At 49.2% G+C, this 23,608-nt stretch overlaps 1 protein-coding gene and 1 pseudogene across 1 annotated transcript; one reads left to right on the top strand and one right to left on the bottom strand.

The window, feature by feature from the left end:
* The first annotated feature begins 1,098 nt into the window (after positions 1-1,098).
* On the top strand, positions 1,099-13,763 carry LOC104026507 (von Willebrand factor A domain-containing protein 5A). The gene is given in 18 exon segments (XM_075722972.1): positions 1,099-1,141; positions 2,553-2,800; positions 2,913-3,135; positions 3,524-3,666; positions 3,799-3,913; positions 4,077-4,204; positions 4,349-4,437; positions 4,694-4,838; positions 5,257-5,339; positions 5,844-5,958; positions 6,133-6,297; positions 6,585-6,688; positions 6,957-7,138; positions 7,303-7,509; positions 12,914-13,137; positions 13,443-13,631; positions 13,634-13,711; positions 13,713-13,763. Coding segments are annotated over 18 exon segments (2,532 nt in total).
* Positions 13,764-17,938: 4,175 nt separating this feature from the next.
* Positions 17,939-22,800, bottom strand: LOC104026643 (olfactory receptor 14A16-like; annotated as a pseudogene).
* Between the last annotated feature and the right edge of the window lie 808 nt (positions 22,801-23,608).

Here is a 23,608-nt window from a genome sequence, read left to right as displayed (position 1 = left end):
CCTATTTTAAATACCTACATCTATACATAATAATCTCAAACTGAATCCTACTCTTGTGCCAAGAGGAAGAGGCTCTTCCTCTTATTTACATTTAGGGGTGAGATTTAGTTGTTGAAATGTGGGTGTCTAGTATCATTTTAGATGTCCTGTCATTTCCAAGATAGACACGGGACGCCAATACGTATAGCACAGGACCTATGGGAGAGAGCTAGATTGGATTTCCTCACCTTTGCAAGGACCACTCACCCGTGCTAGGGCCCCTCACTGCAAATGGCCCTCCTGTCCAGTGTTTCAACAACTGAGTCAAGGCTCTATTCAGTATTGGAAGAGTTCAGACCACTGACCTGCACACAGACCTGGCAGGTTTAGGTGCCTAATCGACAGATCAGTCACAAACCAGGCGCTTTTCATCATCTTCTCCCTCACATTCCACACAACTGCATTTTCTCATCAGTTCCTCCAACACCTTCCGGCCCCCCACTTCCCTGGATGTGCATCCATGCATCCCAACCACAAGTTCACTCATCCATTCCCCTCCCCCGTTCCCCATACGGTCGCTATTTTCTGCCTTCTCCAACTATCCAGCTCCACCACTCTCCTCACACAAATCCATGCATTCCTCCACCCATCCTCACAGACCGTGTTTCGCCTGCTCTGTCTGTCCACCCTTCTGCCCATTTCTTCCTCTGTCAACATTGGTACCGGTGTCCTCCAGGTGCAATTGCCACTGTTCAGGCCCAAACTCATGCTGTGCCTTATGTCTCGGGCTGTGGCCCATCATTGCTTCCACCTTCCCCGTGCTCTAATCTGAATTAAGCACCACCACCCCATTGAACCAACAGGCATTTTTGATGCCTGCAATTCACATCCCAGGCCTCCCTCCTACTGATCTGCTACCAGGCTGGTGAGAGAGGGGCAAAAAGGATCCTGAGCTGGGATGTGAGGAAGCAAAGAGTCACCTTGGCCCACGTATGTTGGGGGGAGCTCCATATCTTGGAGGAAGGGAAGATGAAGGTGCCCAGATTTTTTTCACAAGGCCCTCATAGCTCACTTTATGCTCTTCCCCACACAGAAGCTGTCTTCAACCAAAGAGTCGGGATGAGGCGAAGTGGCATCCTGAGCAAGCAGTATATGCCTAGGGGTGAGTTGGGGCCAGAAGGGTGTGTGCCACTGTGTCTGTGAGCAGTGGAGAAGATTTTATCTGGGAGAGCAATGTGGGAAGGAACTGATTTCTTGGGTGGTTGACAGGGAGGCACACGTCACCATGTTCTGGGAACTCAGGGGCACGGCCTGTAGTCAGCTGTCACTTTTTCTGGTTGGCATAGCAAAAGATGTTTTTCTAAGTGTGATTCGCCTCACCTGTAGTGCTGCAGGCTTTCCAGGGAAACCATCACAAAGTGGGAAGATGATGCAGAAGAGATGTCTGCTGCTGTGGGATGGGGGGCAACACTCCTCAGTGCTGTGATATTGCATCACGTCTACTGTGGTGCTAAATCACGCCCTACTGAATTGCGTTGTGATACCTAGGTACATTGCTTGATTGGTGAGTTGCATCATCCCGTCCAGGTGAACTATACCATCTTCTGTACACCGTTCCCTTCCAAGACATTACAGCAACCCCTGTGAAGGTCTTACACGTTCCTTTGCCGAGTGTCACTCTATTCCTACTACGGTGTTACGCCATTCTTGACTAAGACACTACTCCAACGCATTTTACCATCAGGTTTGATGCACCACTGATGCCAAGCCTTGCCCTAATACGAGATGCTCTTCATCTCAAACCAAGGGCAAAGGCATGGAGGATGTTGCCTTTCCATGGGCTGCTGTCATAGCAGGAAGGGAGGTCATCAAAGCCATCTCCCAGCCAAATTCAGACCTACATATTGCTGGCCTCAGATAAACCATACGCTACAAGTGTGACAGGTGAGAAAGGGAGGTCAGCGAGAAACGTCTCCACCGCTGACAATGAAAGGGAGATCAGGCAACTTCCTGTGACTCTACCTTTGATGACATGCTAAGTGCCCTTGGTAGGGTCCCCCCTTCCCTTCCAGTAGTCCAAAATGAGCAGCATATCTGCTTACGTTGAAAATCAAGCTCATCTCTTTGGAGCATTGGTCTCAAAGCAGGTGGTGGGCCCTGCTCCTATGTCTGAGATGTGGTCTGAAGGTTTGAGGAGCTGCAGGGTACCTCCTGCCGTTTGGGTGAAGCTCTATTGTGGGACTGTCTCACACTATGTGCTAGGGGGACAGACAGACTCCTCTCAATGCCATGGTAGGCCTGAACTAAGATGAAGCATGGCACATTCAGGCAATGTGAGGGCACAGCTGCCATGTGCGTTGGACAGAAAGGGGCTTAGAGCGATGAGGAACTGTGGTCTAAGGGAAACATGTTGACAGCCTCAGGGACCTTTCGTTGCTATTTGTCAGCTTCTGCAGCTGGCATTTCTGTGGCAGGTTTGGATACACAACTCTTTCCCACTACAAGCAAACACCTCAAATTTAAAGTTTCCGACGTGCAGCCAGGGAGTCAGACAGCTCTTGTGTCTTCCTCAGGCTTATTCCAGAGGGGAGTATGGTTCTTTTCTTCGCCTCCTACAGTGGAGCTGGAAGCTGTGACAGTAAATGTAACCATCCAGGACTTTGTAGCCGATGTGGTGTCTGAGCTGTTTTTCCGCAATATGCAGCAAGTCTCTGAGGAGACCATGTTTGTCTTTCCTGTGGACTCTGACACTGTTGTACACACCTTCTACGCTACCATGGGGGACACTCGTATTGAAGCAATGCTCTGGGAGAAGGAGGAGGTACTGGGATTGCGGTGGGAGGGGGTGGTCTGCAGATTGGGCTGAAGCGTGCAGGCGAGAGAATGGAATCCTGTGGAGACCTCAGTGACACATTTTTCTCCCCCTGTGGCAGGCCCAGCAGCTGTACAAAGCCACTTCAGGCATGGAGAATTTGAGATACCTGCAGGACCAGTGGGATCTTTGGGGTCCTGTCTTCGCTTGTTTCCTGGGGACCGTGCCTCCTAACACGGAGGTGGTCATCAGCCTGTGCTATGTCCAGGAGCTGCCACTGCAGCCTGATGGAGCTGCCCAGTTTTGCTGGCCACACGAGCTGTTCCCCCAGCTAAAATACATTAGTGAGTGATCTCCTCAGGTGCATCGCCCAGGGAGGAACACATCACTCCCCAGCATCCCTCCGGGGGGGGACCCCTGTATCTGCACACGTGCCTCAGTGAGAGAATCTGAATATTCCCCCTTGCACCTCACAGTCAGGAACCCCGCGGGTCTCCCCATTTATACCACAGCAAGAGACCCCCACAGATCCCTGTACAAACCACAGGGCGAGTCTACAGATTCACCACCACCACCGCCACACACACCTCCCCCTCCCCCGCCAAGCACCACAGTGAGGGACATCTCAGATGCCACATTTCCCCCCTACCAACGACAGACAGTGCCCCACCATAGCTGTCTGCTGCCCTAGGGTCTCTTGTTTCACCTTCTCACCCCTCTTTCTCACTGCAGGCTGGATCCTTTCTGAGGAGGAGACGTTCGAAAACCTGCGCTTCAGCATCTCTCTGAAGTCAGCCCGTGGTGTGTCCCATATAGTCATGAACAGCAGCTACACCCCTCTGCAATACACAGCTCCAGACCAGACGTCTGCTGAGGTACGGCCCTGCCAGATGCTAGTGTCCCAAAGCGGGAGGGAAGGGAAGGATCTGCAGCCTGCTGACGCACCTTAGGACTCCTCAATCCTTTCACTTGGCTCTCTTTCCTCCCCACCCCCTACTTGTCCTCAGGTCTCCTTGAAATCGCTACCCTTGATGTGGGATGATCTGGACTTGCTGGTGTATTACAGAGAGTCTCAGACTCTCAGCGCTGTGGTGGAGAGGAGAGATCCCAAAGCCCCACCTGGTGAGCGAGGAGGGTGGAAGTGGGCATCAGGGACACTGGGGGGATCTGAGGGGCTTTTTAGGCAATAGTTGGGAGCTGAGGGATATGTGGAGGACAAAACCAAAGAGACAGGGAAGGGGGCTCCAACCTAAAAATCCTCCTTGTTTACCCACACACGCTCCAGGCTCTCTGCTGGGAGACCCTGTGGTGATGGTGACACTGATGCCCAACATTCCTGAGGTGGTGCCCAGTCCAGGCCAGCTTGGGGAGTTCCTCTTTCTCATGGACCGCAGCCTCTTCCAGGATGCACAGGTACCAGCAGCAGAGGTCTTCAGGGGGGAATTCCCACACCGGTCATGCCCGGCTGGTGGGGATAGAGGCAAGCTGCTTCACGTGGGCGGATGTTCTGCCTAGCTTCCCCATCTCAGCTCTGCCCATCCCTCCATCTGTCCCCAGAACACACTGCTCTTCCTCCTCAAGAGTTTGCCTCTGGGCTGTTACTTCAACATCTACAGTTTTGGGGCCACTTTCAAAGCCTTCTATCCGTGAGTTGGGAGTGAGGATGGGGCAGGGCCACGGGGTAAGTCGAATAGGACTTTTCTAAGGGAAACTATGGGACAAGCACTTGCTGGAGGGCAGTTATGGGGCAGGATATGTTGGGGGCAGTGAGAGGGTAAGTCCTCTTTTCAGGGTGCTTCTGTAGCACTGGTCGTGAGGTAGGGCTTTCCTAGGGAGTGGCCATGTGAGGGTAGCCGTGGGCCAGGTTCTCCCACCTCTAACACTCTGGGTGCCCTCCCACAGGCAGAGTGTGGAATACACGCAGGAAAGCATGGACAATGCAGTGAGGCGCATCTCCTCCATCTGCCCTGATCTGGGGGGCTGTGACCTGTTGGGCCTCCTAAGGTCTATCTACAGCACTCCTCACCTTCATGGGCACCCCCGCCAGGTATCAGGGGCCAAAGGGCTATGGGGAGGGGAATGGGTGCAAACAATGGGGTAAAGGTAGACTTCAGGGCTCAGGGTGAGCCATTCTGCTGCTGTTTGCACCGGGAGTTGGCATGTGGAGGGGCATCCTCGTGGCAGAAGGTGACACCGTCTTTGGGGTGGGCAGCATGGGAGGGCTTCTGTGGAGCTTGCCTGCACTTGGGGAAGGTGGATCTTCCATGTGGGGTGTCCCTTTGTGCTAAGAGGTGTCCTGGTGTTAATGAAAGGAGACACACAATCTCTTTTCCTGTCTCAAGGCCAGTGGGCGCGAGAGGGTAAGGGAGCAAACTGGGAAGGCTTCCTGCATTTTAGGAGGGTGTCTTTCCTCTACGGGGGTGCCCAGCCCTGGCAATCTTTGCTTGCCCTCCTCTCTCCCTCAGCTTTTCATCTTCATCCAAAGGAGGATCTCCAGTGAAGAGGAAGCTGTCATGGCTGAGGTCTACCGTTACCGGGACCACCACCGGTAATGGGGGAGCCCTCTTCCTGTCCCCTAGTGTGCTAATTCACAACCTTCCTCTCCCCTTGACTATCAGAGTCCTTCAGACATTCTCCCAGGTCCCAGTCTGCCCCAGATCTTCTCTTTACATCGATGGAACTTCAGCAACAACCCCCCCACACGCACTTTCCTTACCTCACTAAGACCACCCATACTCGTCATCTAGCGGGCCTCCTCTCCCAACCTTTCCCTGCTCTCCTCAGCACTTTTCCTCTTCTCCCCCATCCCCCCCCCCCCCCAACCCCCCGCAATACCTCAATGTGCTCTGCGGGCCCAAAACCCATTCTCACGAGCTCCCTGTCCAGCAGGCAATGCCTCTCACCCCAGAGTGAATGGGAAAACTCTGAGTCAGTTTCATTTCTACAATTAGAGGCATTCTTCCCTCTCCAGACTTTGTCCTTTGTACCACTCTTGTCCTTTGTGCCTCTCACCTTTGTCCCATCTCTAAACTCCCCCTCTTTTCCTGTACAGGTGTTTCTGTTTTCCTACTAACGGATGTGACAGCTTCAACCTTTCCCAGGCCATGGCCCTGGAGACCAAAGGTGAATGCGTGTGCATCCACTCTAGGGTGGACATGACATCCGAGGTAATGACCCAGGTACCCCTCTGCTCTATTCAATACCTCACATGGCTCTCCTAGACATGCAGGGCAATCCAAATACTACCATCCACTCCAACTCAGAGACCCCCTCCAACTTCCCCCCCGCCCAGAACTGGGAGGGAACCCAAGTGGTCTGTGCCCTCTGCTTCCCCTCACCAGGGAGTGAGATGCCTGCAGCGGGCTCTGCAGCCTCTGGCGAGTGGGATCTCACTACGCTGGGACCTTCCACCTGGCCTGGAGGTGTCAATGATCAGAAAAGCTCCTGAGATGATCTTCCAGGGACATCAGAGCTCCATCTATGCCCAGATCCATGGGCAAGCACAGGTGAGAGTGATCCAGGAACCATATGCACTGGGACAGGGATTTCTGGGAGGTAAAGGACCTACTCCCTCTTTCACCTTCCCAGCACTGAGTCCTTCACCTACACTAGACCCGAGAGAGACTGCGATCAGGGCTCTGTGAACCCCCTTCTTTACCCCAGAGAGACCACTGCTTCTGCTCCACCCATGGACACCTACTACCTTAGTAGATCAGGGAGGGAACCTAGGTAGCCCGGCTGCCAGTGCCTTGCCAATGAACATTTCTGTCTGACTCTTCCTTTGCACCACCAGGATCCAGAGGTGGGTGAGGGAGCCGTGACCCTTCAGTACCACGTGGGCAGCCACTCCTTCGATTACACGCTCAGGTTCTCACTGTCCCCATCATCAGACGACAGGTGAGAGGGTAACACACTTGCCCACGAGGCAGAGTGGCATTGGCAAGGTCTGGAGGAGGGACAGCAGGTGTCATTTGCTGGCATCCTTCCCACTGTAGCCTGAGGTGGGAAGAGAATCTGGGCATCCAGTGCTGTCCCCTTGTCCCCTCTGCCCTGACCTCGGGAGAGGACCTGAGTGACCATTAACCCACTGCCCCCTCTTCTTTACTCCACGTGTCCCACGCCCCTCCCCGAGGTGGAACCAAGGACTAACTCCCTGCCCCTGCAGGCTGCCTGTGCACCGCATGGCCATGATGCACCTGCTGTGGAAACTCTCCTGGGAGGGGACAAGCAGGGCAGAGAAGGACATCCGGCACGGCGCAGTTAAGTCCAGCCTCAGCCTGGGGGTTCCGTCCCCCTTCACATCCAGTGTGGCAATACGCATGAAACAGAGGGACGGCTGGCACCGTGGTAAGGCCAGAAACAGTGGGGACAGCACTGGGAGGGGAAAGCGGGACTTGTTGGTCTGATGCCTCCTCACCATCTGCAGCCCCCTACCCTGTGGGCCTGACCACCCTTTTGCCTATCTCTAATACCCATGAGTCAAACCCCCATCTCCCTGCCTCTCTCCGCAGATTCTTTGCCTCCAGACTCCTCCGTGTTGTTCTCTCCCTCTTGCAACCTGGTTCCCTGCCAGCTGCTCTGGTTGCGTGGCTCCAGGCCTGTGCGGTTCAAGTCCACCAAGTTTTGGATGCTCCAGAAGTGCCAGTTCTGCCTTGAGACACTTGGTCGCAAAGCCCCTGACGCTGAGGCACTCACCCAGCTTTCAGCATCCTGTAGAGGTAAGGAGAAACTTCTCAGCTGAGCATGCTCAAAATGTGTTGCACTAGGGTTGAACTCTCCTTTCAGCATTTATCTTCTCACCAGACTTCCTGGTTGGCATTGTGCTGGGGATGGATGGAGTGACAGACAAAGCAAACTCCTACATCTGAACTCTGGGCTGGAAACTCAGAATCAAATGCTTAATACTTCCCTGAAGTAACCTTGTCCTTGTCTCCAATTATCCTTAGCTCCGCACCCAAACACTAAGTTTGTCACAAAATATCTGCATGAATCTTTAGCTTTACCCTCGTACAGTTCAGAAAAGAAGAGCCAGCTAGCAGAGACATAGCCGTTTGCACGGCAGTTTCCAGGCTTCCTCTCCTTCCAGCCTTCTGCCTGTCCAGGGCTCATCTTCTGACCTCCAAGGATCACCTGCTGGGGACTTCTTGTGACTGCTGCTGCTGAGGAGAGTTAACTTCTGTAGACTTGTGCTTCAGCCATCTCTAATGGTCAGCGTCTGTTGGCTGTTTCCTAATTAGGGAGGGTCTATGCTTATGTCTTCAACAGACTTCTAATGGTGGGAGAAGGTGGCAAGCACTTTTTCAGCTGGTGTTTGGGAAGCAGCTGTGTATCTGGTAGGCAAGAACATAGAGCTAGCTAACACAGACATAGCAGTTGTCTCAGCAGTTAGTGCAGCAGGGGTGCAGAGGGGTCCAGCAACTGTTCAGGCCTGTATGGGGCTGAGTGAAGGTTGTGCAGCATGCCACAAAATACCTTCTCCAGCACTGACTGGTGCATTTGCCCTTGGTACATTGGAAGCCCCAGTCCAGACAGAGCATAAAAGGAAGGTAGTGTTGTCTAGGTCTTGAGCTGGAGAGAGAGGCTGGTGCTTCACCCTGGGGCCAGGGCCGAAGTGCCCTCCTCTGTGGGAGGTATGTTCTGGTCAAGGCTCGGACTTGCTAACTGAAGGAGCTAAAAGGAATAAGTGAGCACACTGCACGCCGTCAGGGTGAATGACGAGGAGATTGTCCTGGTCTGCAGACAAAAAAGCCTGAGTTACGTGAAGCAAGGAGGATGGGACCTCTGGGGGCCGTAGTCAGAATGGGGAAAGGTGGGGGCTCGTGGCTTCTGACAACAGGGGGAAGGCTCCTGCTCAACCTGCAACTTCAGACTAGGTATAGTGCCTTGGGCACAGGTGAGGACAAACGAGGCCTGTCAGGGGAGGCATCCAGAGCCAGCTGAGCCTGCACCTAGTGTCCAAGCAGAGGGGAAAGGCATGTGATAGTTACTGGAAACTCTTCCCTGCAGGACATGAAGGCACCCAGCTGCCAACCCAACCTCACGCTTCAGGAGGAGGTGTGCTGCTCATCAGAGGCCAGGACCGAAGAAGCCGCAGAGTCTTCCAAGTCTCTTGTCTGGCCCTTGGACTATTACCCATTGCTGCTTTTCCGTGTGGACAGCAATGACGCTACCAGGCATAACCTGGAGCATATCATGTGTGATTATGGAGCCCTGGGGAGGGAGGCATTGGAGCCCACATGGTGTTCCTCAGTCCTTCCAGCCAAAGAGAAAGGACTGGTAGAAATGGACTCATCCTGCAGGTCAACAACTGGCTGCGTGGCTGGTACCACGGGCAGGGCTTTTACTGCTATGACTGCAGGACCCTCTCCGAGGAACAAGGGTTACTGAAAAGGAACAGGGTCCATCTGACCATGTGGGACAAAAGTGCTGTTGTGAACAGGCTTGCAAATCTAGCAAGGAGGTCTGTAAGGTAGCCTTGAGGAAGGGCTACAGTAATCTGAAGAAAAGTGAGGGCACAAGGGGTTGAGCAGATGTGTTTAGGGGACAGGATGACAGGGAAGGCTCTCACTCTTCCCCTGAAAAAGCTGCATGACTTGGGGCCCATCTCAAATGCCTGTACAGAAATGCGTGGAGCGTGGGGAGCAGAAAGGAGGAAATCTGCACAGCTGCAGAACCACGATCTCTTTAGGATGATATAGACCTGGTGGGGTAATTCTCACACTTGGAGTCCTGCAATGGATGGGTACAGGCTTTTCGGGAAAGACAGGGTGGGAAGCTAAGAAGGATGGGTTGCATTTGATGCAAAGGAATGGCTTGAGTGCATGGAGATTTACTGGTTCATCACCTGTCCCAAGGAAGAGAGTTTGTGAGCAAGGATCAGATGACAGGTCAGCACGGGTGATGTTGATCCACTGGATCAAGAAGAGGACGTAGATGAATCCATCTTTAGGCAGCTGAAGAACACCTCACAGTCACAGATCGTGACACTCCTGGACAGTTTTAACAAACCCCAATATCTGCTTGAAAGGCAATCTGGCTGGATGCAAGAAAGCCAGGAGGTTGCTCTTATGTACTGAAGCCTATGTTGTGATGCAGGTGCCTGATGAAACAGCTAGGAGAGATGTTGTATTTGACCTGCTACTCACAAACAAGGAGGACCTGGTCAAAGATGTGAAGGTCAAGGGCAGCCTTAGCTGCAGCGATCGTGAGATTGGAGTGACCAAGACACACAGCAGAATTACAACTCATGGACTTCAGAAGAACAGATTTTGCCTTGTTCAGGATCCTGCAGGAAACTGTTGTGGAGGTCCAGCGCAGCTGGATGATCTTCCAGGACCCAATCCTCCGAGATCAAGACTGGTCCAGTCCAGTGGCAGAAATGCAAGGAAGTGTGCCGGAAGGCCAGCTTAGATGGACATAGAGCTCCTTAGTCCGATCAAACACAGAAAGAAAGTATGCAAAGGTGGAAGTGGAGACAGGCTACTTGAGAGCAACACAAAGACATTGCCCAGCCATGTAGGAATGGAGTTACGAATGCCAAAGCTCAGCTGGAGCTGAAATTTGCAAGGGAGGTGAAGGACAACAGGAAAGGCATCTCTAAGCACACTGACAGCAAAAGGAAGCCTAAGGCGAGTGTGGGCACCTTGCTCAGTGGTGCAGGGGACTCGGTGACAAAGGATGTGGAAAAGACTGCCTTAGTCTTGAACTTTTGGGGCTCAGTTTTAACTGATAAGGTTTTCCCTCAGGTCTACCATGTCTCTGAGTCTCCCAGCAGAGTCTGTATGAGTGAAGCAGTACCCACAGTAGAATCACAGAACCATAGAATGCTTTGGGTTGGAAGGGACCTTTGGAGGTCATCTAGCCCAGCCCCCCTGCAGTGAGCAGGGACAGCTTTAACCACATCAGGTTGCTCAGAGCCCCGTCCAGTCTGACCTTGAAAGTTTCTAAGGATAGGGCCTCCACTACCTCTCTGGGCAACCTGTTCCAGTGCTTCACCACCATAATTGTAAAAAAGTAGAAGTAGAAGATAGGAATCATGTAGGCCGGTTAGACCTACACAAGTCCATGGGATCAGGTGCATCCAAGAGTGCCACAGGAGTTGGCTGATGCCACTGCAGGGCAGCGACTCTATCATCTTCAGAAGATCATGGCAACTGAGAGAGGTTCCCGATGACTGGAAAATAGTCGGACATCTCACCCATCTTCAAGAAGGGGAAGGAGAAGAGTTCAGGGACCTACAGGCCTGTCAGCCTCCCCTGAGTCCCTAGGAAGGATATGGAGCAAATTCTCTTAGAAGGACCATCCCGTATGGGTTTATCAAAAGTAAATCATGCCTGACCAACCTCACTGCCTTCTTGGATAAGGTAACTGGCACTGTGGACGAGGGACGGGCAGTGGATTCTGTATACCTTGACTTTAGCACGGCCTTTGACAATCTCCCAAAGTCTCCTTATCATCCGATTGATGAGATATTGGCTGAGTTAAGTGAATAATAAAGCTGGTGGAAAACTGGCTAGACTGTGGGGCTCAACGAGCAGTTATCAGCAGTTCGGAGTCCGGCTCGTGGCCCAAAACCTGTGCAATTCCAGAGGGATCTCTCATGGTAACAGTACCGTTTAACATCTTCATTGATGACCTGGGCATTAATGGACAGAGTGCACTCCTAGCAAGTTTGTGAACAACACAAAATTGGGAGCAGTAGGTGCGTGGTCAGTACAGTGGAGGGCAGGGACAAGCTGGAGGAATGGCCTGACAGGAACCGCATGACATTCCATAAAAACAAATGCAAAGTCTTTCATCAGGAATGGATCAGGAATGGAATAACTCTATGCAAGGCCCAGGGCGCACACGCTTAAGGAAGCAGCTCTGCAGAAAAGGATCTTGGGGTCCTAGCAGACAACTAGTTGAACAGAAGTCAGCAGCGTGCCCTTGCAACAAAGCAAGCCAACCGCATCCTGGGCTGTATTAGCAAGAGTGTAGCCACTAGGTGCGGGGAGGTGATCCTTCCTCTCTATTCAGCACCATCTGCTAGCCTGCATCATGGGGTACTGTGTCCAGATTCTGCTTCCACTATACGAAAGGCATTGACATACTGGAACGAATCTAGTGGAGGGCCACTAAACTGAGGGGGCTGAGCACGTGGTACGTGAGGAAAGGCTGAGAGAGCTGGGTTTGTTCCTCTTTCAGAAGAGGAGACCTTGTTTCTCTCTACAACTGGCTGACTGGAAGAAAATAAAAAGAAGCCAGAGGCAGACTCTTCCTGGAAGTGCACAGCATTAGGCTAAGAGGCAACAGACGCAAGTTGGAACATGGGAAATGCTGAATGGATATGAGGGGGTTTTTGGGTTTGGGGGTTTTTTTAATTATAAGGATAATCAAAAACTGGTGGAATCTCCATCCTTAGAGCTATTCAAGACTTGACTACACAGGTACCTGAGCGAGCTGTTCCGATGAGACCTGCTTTGAGTACGGATTTGGACGAGACCAATTCCAGAGGTCCCTTCCAACCTCTGTATACCTTTAGGCCAGCCTTAAAGGACCCCTAGTTCTGCCCCGACTACTCTGTGCCTGAGTGCTGGTTTTTCTGCCCATGAAAGCCCTTAAATCTGCTCCTGAACTGAGCCACGTGTGGGACTATAATGCCCATGGGCTCTGCTTGACCCTCCTCACCTTCAGTCTCTTGTGATCCAGTGCTGTTGTAGCTCCAAAGAAGTCTTATGTCTTGGAATGTGGAAAGGAAGAGCTCATGCTGAGGCTGGTGGGTTTAAGAGTGGATGATGGAGAAGGACCCCTGCGGGGCCCTCAATGGTGAACATGAGCCATAACGGGGGAAGGAGCAGGAAGGAGTAACATGAGTGATGCTCATGGGCGGAATTAAGGGTGTTCAGAGAGAATTATGCCGGGTAAACTGGAGCATGTAGGACGGATTTTAGGATACCTCTGAGGGACTGAGAAGATCTGAGGATGCTCTGGGAGGAGTGGAAAAGGTTCAGGATGCTTGTGGAGGTCTGGGAAAGTCCAGGGAGGATGGAGGACAGTTAAGTATGCCTGGAGAAGGCAGAATTTAAGGCTACTAGCCGTTACCTATCTCACACGAGCTGTGTGAATGGTTCTGTCTTCCAGAGCAGGAGCCTTCTCCTGAAGAGCAGGTGACGGAAGAACCACCAGCATCTAACATCAGTTGGGACTGGACAATTTCACCACTGTCAACAAGACTGTGTGACTTCTCCGGGCTCAGGGTAGTGGTGGCACTCCAGAAAGCAAATGGCTCCTGGGCCCTCACCACAGCCCTGGCCTCTGCTTTGGGGCTCAGCAAGGCTGATGTTGAGGGACAAAGGCCCAGTGAGGTAAGCAGATCAGGGGCAGGAGTGGGGCACTGTCATGAGCTGAACCTTCCTCTGCTCCAAGTTTCCAGTCTGAGCTGAACTGAGAGGAAGAGGTCAAAGCAGTTGGCATACAGAGCCTCTCCGCTTGTGGAAGGCGGGCGTGGAGGGTATGGGGTGGAATCACAAGAGGTACCTGGGAACTTTCCGATTTTGAGGATTTCAGAAGCTTAGAGAGTTTGTGTGGATGTCTGGAGCTCCTACTTTTTCCACGTGCTGGTTTAAGTCTGATCTTTCTTTGTATTTGATTGTTCTGCCTTCTCCCACAGGATGTGCAGCCAACTGCCTGGGCCACGGTTTTGGCCTTAGTCTGGTTGCACCAGTATAAATGGAAGGTATCTTGGTCAGAGCTTCTGGAGGCCAAAGCTTGTAGGTGGCTGCGGGACCAAGCTGGTAAGATTTTGCTGGGAGGAATCACGCTCTGGGCCTTTCCCACCAAATCCACAGCTGACACCTGTTGACCCATGTTCCTCCTTCCCAGTGCTCCTGTAGGGCGGTCTACGAGACTGTTGATACACACCGTATTCCCTTACTGAGTTGCAGCCCCCCCTCTACTTTTTCTCTCTGCTTGCAGAGGTCCAGCTGGATGAATGTCTGGAGGCAGCAAATTCCCTATTAGGCTGCTTTGTGGAGCCCACCGTCTTCAGGATTTGAACGTACCCCGCTACTGGCGGTGGTCAAGAAGCTGGTTGGGAACACAGCCAGGACAGCTGACCCAAACTGGCCAAAGGGATATATCACATATCATTAACATCATGCTCTTGTGGGACTGAGTGGCGGCGTGGGTACTTAGTTGCTGTCCGGGGCCAACGCACCACAGCTGGCTTCTTCACACGTTTGCTCTCTACCATAATATGAGAGTTTGCACTGTGTTCTGAAAATAACCCTAAATACGTATACTACACGTTCCTTCATTTTTCCACATTCTGCTTTTCTCTGAGGTTTACGCAAATAGTCATCTGCTCAAAATACCAGATCTCAGGCAGAAAAATCCTGTTCAGATACTACAGAAAAACACCTTCTTCATGAACCTACCTATCTGTCTGTCTGTCTATCTGTCTATCTTTACCTCCCTCCCTATGTACCTTTCTTCCTGTTTTTTGTAGAAACGCAAGACCAATGTTATTTGCTTTTGCAGGCGTTGATTCACTCATCCTCACAAGCTAGAGGACTTTTTTTTTTCTCTCTCTTTTTTTTTTTTTTTTTTTTTTTTTTTAAAAGAAGGTTTTGTCAAATTAAGGGGTGGACTTCATTGTATCACTGCAGTGCCTACTGTAAGGTGCCCAGTGCCATTTCAGCTGTTCTGCAGTGTCTGAAACACCTGCCAGACAGGAGGCAGGATATAAAGGACTGATATTCTGGAGAGTGAATGGAATACCACGTGGCATGGGATCCAGCTGCCTAAATAGGGATGTCTAGTGCCATTTATGATGTTCTAGGATTTTCAAGTGTATTGGGTTGACATGGCAAGGTTTTGGTAGTGGGGAGGCTGCAGGGGTGACCTCTGTGGGAAAAGATTGCCCCATGCCAGTCACAGATGGTTCCAAAACAGACCCACTGCTGGCCAAAGCTGAGCCAATCAGCAAAGCTGGTGGCATCCCTGTAAAAATGTATTTAAGGAAAGGTGAAAAATGCTACACAGGCAGAGCAGGAGGGAAAACAAGAGTGAGAACAGCAGTGCAACCACCAGGGGGAGAGTGGGGGAGGCGGAGGTATTTCCCTGCAGCCCATGGTGGAGCAGATAGTCATGCTGCAGCATGTGGGCATCTGGGAGCTAGCCAAGATCAAACCCTAAAAAAAAAAAAAAAAAAAAAAATCCTTTTTAAACAGTGGTTACTTTTCCACATCTACATTTTTTATGGTGATTTTTTTGGGGCAGTTGAATCTCACACTTAAGATTAGATCAAATTTACCCCACATGCAAGGATGGTTACAGCATCCCGAAATTTCCCAATATATTAACACAAAGTTGATTTTCTACCCTGGAACCTCTTAATGGCTTCATGGACCTCCTTGTTTCTCAAGTTGTATACGAGGGGATTTACCATTGGGATCACAATTGTGTAGCAGGTGGGAACACTTTACTCAGATTTAGGGAATTATTGGCAGGCGGTAACACATACATGGTAGCAAGGATCCCATAGAATTGTTTAGGTTGGAAAAGACCTTTAAGATCATCCAGTGCAACCATTAACCTAACACTACCAAGTCCACCACTAAACCAATTATGGGTAGAGCCATAATTCCATGTTTCCTGGCTTGGTGGCTGGTTTATTTTTTAATGAAAGCAAAAATTAGGAATCATTAAGGTTGGAAAGGATCTCTAAGATCATCAGTCCAGCCATCAACCCAACACCACCATGCCCACTAAACCATGTCCCCAAGTGCCACGTGTACCCAATGTAGATGTAGAAAGTAGTGATCACAATGAGGAGAGATGAACAAGTAGAAATGGCTTTCTGCAACCCCATTGGGGGCCCAGAAAGTCAAATTCAGCATCAATACAATGATCACCAAAGTGACTACAAAGCCGGTACTTCAGAAAAGAGCTGCCAGCCCTGCAATAATATCCTTGTTCCTTAGAGCTGTGTAATGAAGAGGACTACACAGATAGCTAAATAGCAATCACACGGCGTCATGGCTAGTAGCAGAGGTTCAGTTCCTCCCAAGGCGCCAAACATGCAACTGTGCAGTACAGTCCCTGAAAGAAAGACTTTTTCTCTGTGAGGAAATTGGTTAGGAACAACAGGAACAATATTGGTTGTATAGCAGGTCTCAAGGAAGGAAAGATTACCCAAGAAAAAATAAATGGGGATGTGGAGGCTTCAGTCCACACGTACGGTAAGAAGGAACAGAAGTGTTCCCAGAAACGGCTACGAGATAAAAGAGCAAGAGCAACACAGGGAGCTGTCTCCGATGAAGATCCCAGTGGACTGAATTCTGTCACAGAAGTTCGATTCCTTGAGTCAGCACGCAGATGGGACCCAGAGGACAGAGACTCAGTCATACAAATGAAAACTCCAGGAACATATGAAGAATTACTACACTGATTTCACTCCAGCCTTGGCAAGAGTTTGACGCTAAGCAAACTGATTTATCTTCTTCACTAAGACAGCATCAATGTAGATGTTTTATGCTCCTTCATGGACAGGTTCTCATCATTCAAGCCAAAACTGACCTGTGACTGGTAGTGCCTGGACTTTTCTGTAGACAAACTACACTGGAGTGAATTTCCCCTATTCAGTTATGTTTAGCCATTTAAGCAATTTTCCAAAAATGTCACAGAATCACATAATAATTAGGGTGGAAGAGAACTCTTGAGGTCATCTAGTCCAATTTCCCCCTGCTCAAGCAGGGCCGGGTAGAACAGGTTCCAAGACTGTGTCTAGTCGGGTTTTGAATATCTCCACAGATGGAAACTCCACAACATCTTTGGGCAACCTGTTCCACTGTTTGCCCACCCCCACAGTAAAAATGCTTTTTGTGGTGTTCAGCAAGTCACTGTAAGAAAGGCAGTACTCTATTTTTATTTTATTTTTGTAAGACTACCACTAAACTCAAAGGTCATACTCCTGAAATCCCCTGTTGATGTTCGCATTTCATTTGCCCTTTCTCCCTCCCTTTGCTATCAACAAGCAAACTAACCAGTGGCTTGCCTCAGGATGGACATCAGCATCTGATTTTCCAGCTCTTCAGACTTTTTTAGGGTTTGGAAATTTGGCTTAAAGGAGTTCAAATGCAATGATTCTGACTGTAGATACTGGTGTTTTCATTTGCAACCACACAGAGTTGTCAAACTGCTGAAAAATTTCAGAACTTTTTTTTTTCCCCCTACTCCATTCAGGACAAGATCTCAGTATGTATAATTTGAGAATGTTTTGATAAAGAAAAAATCGGTCCCTCTGAAAGCAATGCTGGAAGTCAAGCCCACAAACACACCTTTTTTTTTCCCTGTACAACTGGCAAAATAGAATACACCTAGACTCATGTCTTCGGTGGTGAACAGAGTTCACCGTAAGTACTTTTTTAATTAATTTCAATTTTTTCATTTTCATATAATGAGTGTAGCATGCCGAAAACACTTGAAGAAAAAAGCCAAAAAGATGCATCCCTCACCACTTCATAGGTTAGCCAGGTTTCACTCGTCTTTATTCGAGAAAGTTACGTTTTACTTCAGCTCATTGTGTGTCTTTTATTTCGAAAGGACAGCATTCCCTGAATGTCCCACCCTAGCAACATTAGAAAGGTGTGGTCATGCGCATGCTAAGACCGCCCACCTCCGCCTGCGGTTTCCCTCCAAACAGTAGAAAGCATTGGAGATGGAAACTTGGATGTCAGAGCTACCAGAACCTGATGAAGAGAACATGACTAGAAAATAAGCCTCCACTCCTGGTTAAGGGGTCAACGGTATCAGGGGAGACAGGAAGGATACAAAAAGTATCGCGTGTCACTGGGAAGTCCCTTGAACCTTGAGAAAAAATAACCAAAAGCTACTTGAGCATGTGATTGCCAAACCTAGAGCACACATGGCAGTATATGGGGTGTTCTTATGGCATAAAGAAATCAAAAACTGGAAGTGTGCAGGGAAGGCAGAGTTGACTTGTGGTAATTGCCTGGCATTTATTGAAGGCATCATCCTGCAGTCCTTTGGCAGCTGATACACTTCTTGACATTCAGCAGAGATTTCTTGGGCTTCCGTGTAAAACCCTTTGTTTCTGAAAGACCCTGGCTTCTTTTTATTCCAGATTTTGAAACAAGATGTAGCTCAGAAGTCCTCATCGGAGAAGAAGGCACATCTTCGATAAAACTGGAAGTAGTTGAGACACTGAGGAATCTTTCTTGCTTTCCTCCTCCCCTCCTTCTCAATGCACATTTCACTTCTGAACTCCTGGTTCAGCTGATGGGCAAAAATGCCACAAGGATCATCAGAGAGTTCTATGTTCAGGAATGAAAGCAACGATGTTTGGTGATAATTGAAACTATTTCTGGTTCATTCTTACTGCATAGGTAAGACTGATATCAAAACCAGGCTGCAGGAATCAAGCCAATATCATGGAGTCTATCCTCCTTGCATTTGAGTATCTTCGTGAACAACGGGTTTCCTTTTCCTGTTTTAACTCGTCATTTACAGGGTTACCGTGAGTGGAAACATCCTTATAACTGCCCTGGTTGCAACTGATCAGTGCCTTTATGCACTGATGTACTTTTTCTAGGGAAGCTGTCGTCCTTGGAGACTGATTGTGCCTCCACCATACTGCCTAGGATGCTGGCCAGCTTCCTGACGGGGGCAGACTGTCTGCTAGTGGCTGCCTTGCACAAATGTTCTTCTTTGGTTCATTGGGAGCTGTTGAATGTTACCTTCTGGCAGCAGTGTCTTGTGGTTGATATTTGGCAATAGGTAAGCCATTATATTATACAGACCAGGTGAACCGCAAGTCCTGCTGCTGGCTTGAATCTGTTTCCTGGATAAATGTTTTATGGCTATTGCTATAATAACATCACGGGTGTCCGCACTAACTCTAGTCTTGTGAAACCCCACCTGAAGTACTGCATCCAGCTTTGAGGCCGCCAGTAAAAGACAGACATGAACCTGTTACAGCGGGTCCAGGAGAGAGCCACAAAAATGATCTGAGGGCTGGAAGAAAGGCTGAGAGAGTTGGGGTTGTTCAGCCTGGAGAAAAGAATGATCCGGGGGAGACCTTATTGCGGCCATTCAATATATAAAGGGGGCTTATAAAAAAGATGGAGAGCGACTTTTTTCCAGGCCTGTAGTGACAGGACAAGGGACAACAGTTTTAAACTGAAAGCGGGTAGATTAAATTGGATATAAGGAAGGCATTTTTTTACAATGAGGGTGGTGAGACACTGGAAAGGGGTTGCCCAGAGAAGTTGTGGATGCCCCATCCTCGGAAAGTGTTCAAAGTCAGGTTGGACAGGGCTTTCAGTAACCTGATCCAGTGAAAGATGTCCCTGCCCACGGCAGGGGGGTTGGACCAGGTGATCTTTCAAGGTCCCTTCCAACCCAAACCATTCTCTGATTCTATGATTCTGTGAACCCTCTGTGGCCCCCATGAAAGAGAGGACTTCTTCTCGGATTTCAGCGCTGTGGCAAAACTTTGCTGCAGTGACACCAGGCTTGTCCACCTTTATCTGTGCTAGCAGTCACAGTCACTCCCACTTCTTCCAGTTCCTGGCACCACAGACTGCTGTACACAAATGTGCACACAGAATGAAGAGCCTTTTGCTGTAAAAGAACTGCAGGTGGATTTTATGAAGGAAACAAGACAGAGTGCAGTGATCAGGGGCAGGGCATGATCAGACAAATGTACCAAGGAAGCAGGCCCTGCTTACCTGTGGATGGACCCTTTCATTCCCTCATGCATCTATTTCCCACGCTTGTTGCTCCCCAAGTCACTAAATCCCTCCCTTTTCCCACTTTTGGTTCCTCCCCTAAACAACGCACAGTAAGTGCTGACTAATCTCAAAATGCTCGTCCCCTGCAGGGCAGGGGTGTCCTTCCCCCATAATGTGTGCCTCACCCCTACGCACCAGCCCTGCCTTTGTCACAAAGGTGATCTGGAGAGCTCCTCCTGGTGACTCATCTTGGTGGGTTTCACGCCTGGACAATGGGGCTGATGACTCTTCTGCGACAGGCCTGGGAGGAACCTGGAGTCTGTTTGAGTTCCCCTGCCTGCCATTGTGCCTCTGTGCTCGTCTGGGTTTGTGGAGATGGGCCCGAGATGGGCTGGTGGCTCCTCTGCGATGGGCCTGGGAGCAGCCAGGGCCACTTATTAATCAGGTTGCTCCTCCTGACGCTGTCTCTCTGTGCCTTCTTTGCGTGTGCAGATGAGCCTCTTATCACTTAACGTAACACAGGCATTAGCTTCTGAGACAGAATCCTGAAATTTCTTTCTTTCTTAAAGGCAAGCAGTAGGCATTTGAGGGGGAAACACGTCTCACGCACCTTTCATATCTGAACTGGAATGAAATGCTCTGCACTCTGGAAATTCCTGTTCCCTTCTGTTGATTGTAAAGTGGACCTAGGGAACCGTCTTTAGAAATGCGTAAGCATAGTTCATTTCAGCTAACTTCAGTCTTCTGCAAGGTAGACGTTTGCACCTCAACTAGTCATAGAATCGTACAATTATTCAATAACCTGAGTTGGAAGGCACCCACGAGGGTCATCGAGTCCAACTCCTGGCTCCGCACAGGGCAACCTGAAAGTTAAACCATGTATCGGAGAGTGTCGTCCAAGCGCTTCTTGAACACTGACAGGCTTGGGGCCATGAACACTTCCCTGGGGAGCTTGTCTCAGTGCTTGGACACCCTCTCAGTGAAGAACTTTTTCCTAATATCCAGTCTGAACTTCCCCTGATGCATCTTTAAGCCATTCCCTCACGTCCTATCACCAGACAGCAGAGAAAAGAGATCAGCACCGCCCTCTCCGCTCCCCCTCATGAGGAAGTTGTAGACAGCAGTGAGGTCGCTCCTCAGTCACCTCTTCTCCAAGATGAACAAACCTGGTATCCTCAGCCGCTCCTCATAAGTCCTGCCCTCTAGTCCTTTCAGCATCTTTGTTGCCCTCCTTTGGACATATTCTAAGATTCTTACATCGTTCTTAAATTGTGGCGCCCCAAACTGCACACAGTACTTGACGTGAGGCCGCCCCAAGGCTGAGGAGAGTCAAGTCACTCCTGCACCTGCATGGGACTAGAACATAGCAGAAAGCCAACATGAGCGCCACGCTCTTCAGAATCAGCAACTGCAAGCCTAATGCAGCACCCTGCAGAGTTTAAAATGTAGCTGCTTAGTCACTTGAATCACTCCTCCACACTCCCTGTGTAGTCAAAGATGATAAATAGGTATTTCTTCTCATGGGGTTATCTCATCTGAAAGCAAAAGTAGGATTCCGTGTTTAGAATCACACACGCAAAACTTTTGGGATTTAAACAAATTAAAATGATTCAGCTGCTCAAAACTCGGCCACAGTGATTCCATTCCGTGAGGGCTTGGGCGCGAGGGTGGGAGGACATGGAAGGGAGTGATAATTTCCTTTGAGAAAGGACGACGTGCAATTATACAGGTAGTTTAGATGAGTCACCAAGCAGATCTGCTGAACAGTCATTTATTTAGATGTAAAGTGATGATAAAACAGATGCACATCTCGCACAGTAGTCACAATAGCACTTGGTGCACCCGATGCAATAAAGAAATAACAAACACGCCAGCGGTGACATAACCAAACGGACACCACCAAAACACCTCTCTGGGGTTCTCATCACGTCTGCAAATAAATGTCCCGACCTCTTGGGCGGTCTCTCTCACACACACACACTTAGATGTGTCCCTTTTCCACAACAGCCCAACTATAAATTATACTCCATAAGCATATATAAAGCAGAGGAAAGGTGAGAGAGAGAGATATAGGCAGGCAGGCATACGTGAAGTGTTTGCGAGCATTACCCTGGATTTGTTCCATTACTGATGTATCTTTCTGCAAAAGCTGCTGCCATCAGCAAGTCAAAATTACATGTATAATGAAATCTTTAAACAACCTTCCTCAAAAAAAGGTCAGTATTTTCCTCCAATCCCGATGATGTAAACTGTCCGTTATTGGAAAATGAAGTGCTCATTACCAAGAACACAGAGGAATTCTGGTGAAGAAAGACTGATTTTTTATTTCCGCATAGTGATCTGTGGTCAGTTAATTTTTGCATGGCATCTCTGATGCCATTGTTCCTCATGGTGTAGACAACTGGATTTATCACTGGTGGCAACACAGAATAGAGAAGAGAAGCTGTGAGATCCAGAGCTGATGGGGAGTTGGAGACAGGCTTAAGATAGGCAAAAGAACCAGTGCTAACAAACATGGAGACCACGATGAGATGAGGGATGCAGGCTGAAAAAGCTTTACGCTAAAACAGCATATTCCTCGTCAAGAATTCCTTGACAGGAATTCTCACGACCACCGTGAAAACCTGAATATAGGACATACTTATAAAAGCAAAGCAGATGACGACTAAAAGGAAACTAAATGTACGAATGCCAACTTCACTAACGTATGAATCAGAGCAGGAAAGCTTGAGAAGCTGTGGAACTTCACAAAGGAACTGGTCAATGATGTTGGACTTGCAGAAAGATAAATGACAGATGTTCCCAGTGTGGAGAGCAGAGTAAGGGACGCAGCTGAGACATGCACTGCATGGCTGCCATGCAGATGCAAGTAGTTGCCTTCGTGAGTGTCTTGTAGTAAAGAGGTTTGCAGATGGCAATGTAACGGTCATATGCCATGACAGTGAGTAAAGCAAGATCAGCGGCACCAAACACATGGAAGAAAGAGACTTGGGCAGCACAGCCAGAATAGGAGATGGCGGTGGTATGCAACAGGGAACTGGCCATGGACTTAGGGAGGGTGACAGAGACGGTTGAAAGGTCTAAGATGGACAAATTCATCAAGAAGAAGTACATGGGGGTGTGAAGGTGATTACTGACAGCTATGACCACAACAATGAGAAAGTTTCCCACCGTGGCAGCCCAATAAATCCCCAGAAATACCATAAAGTGGAATATCTTCAGTTCTCGAGTATCAGAGCATCCCAGGAGAAGAAACTCTGTCACAGTGGACATTTTCTTTCCAGCGCGTTGGTGAAAGCTGTGAAGAGGAAGTCAAGGATTTTGGTTGAGACTGGATGGTCTGCTCCATAGTCTCTCCACCGTCTGAATGTCACACTTGCCCTAAACACTTTTTGCTCACTGAAGACAAAATGCATGAATCCCACGCGATGGACCAAACTACAGCTCAGAAACAAATCCCGCAGTAATCACAGTTCCATATATAAATTACATGTGTATGCACATGTGTATATATAATATACATAGGTATGTATATGTATATAATACGTATGCCTGTAGTCTACATGTGTTGCACATGCATACTATTTGTATTGTAAATACTATATGCTTGTAGAGATATACACATTTATATAAACACTGTCCATGTTTCTTACCATTATTTCAGTGTATATTTGTGCTCATATATGTACATACGTGCCTGTTTATATATATGCATGAGATCCCCTAATCTCCGTTATGAAAACCCAGTGTAAGACATTTTCTTCCCCCAGAAATAAGTCCAGATAGAAACATGTGTCCCGACATGTCTGCAATCATTCAGCATGGAGCTTTCAGAGTATTTCCCCTAATCCCGGCCAGAGCTGCTAACATTATCTTTCATGGGGTGTGACTCATCAGCCTTTGGTAGTGAGATCCTGGTGCCTAAATGGAGTCAGAAAGTACCAATAGAGATGTCCTGGTATTTCACCTCCTGGACTCCACTTTTCAGAAAGTGGCAGGTAACCTACAACCTCATGCAAATGTATGGGCAACCTTAGGGCATCTCAAAACACACTAAACATGCACATTTAAGCATCTGGCT

Source organism: Pelecanus crispus, chromosome 18, assembly GCF_030463565.1.
Source record: "Pelecanus crispus isolate bPelCri1 chromosome 18, bPelCri1.pri, whole genome shotgun sequence".
Taxonomy (NCBI): domain Eukaryota; kingdom Metazoa; phylum Chordata; class Aves; order Pelecaniformes; family Pelecanidae; genus Pelecanus; species Pelecanus crispus.
Note: the sequence above shows the minus strand (reverse complement) of the source record. Positions and strands in the feature narration are given on the sequence as shown.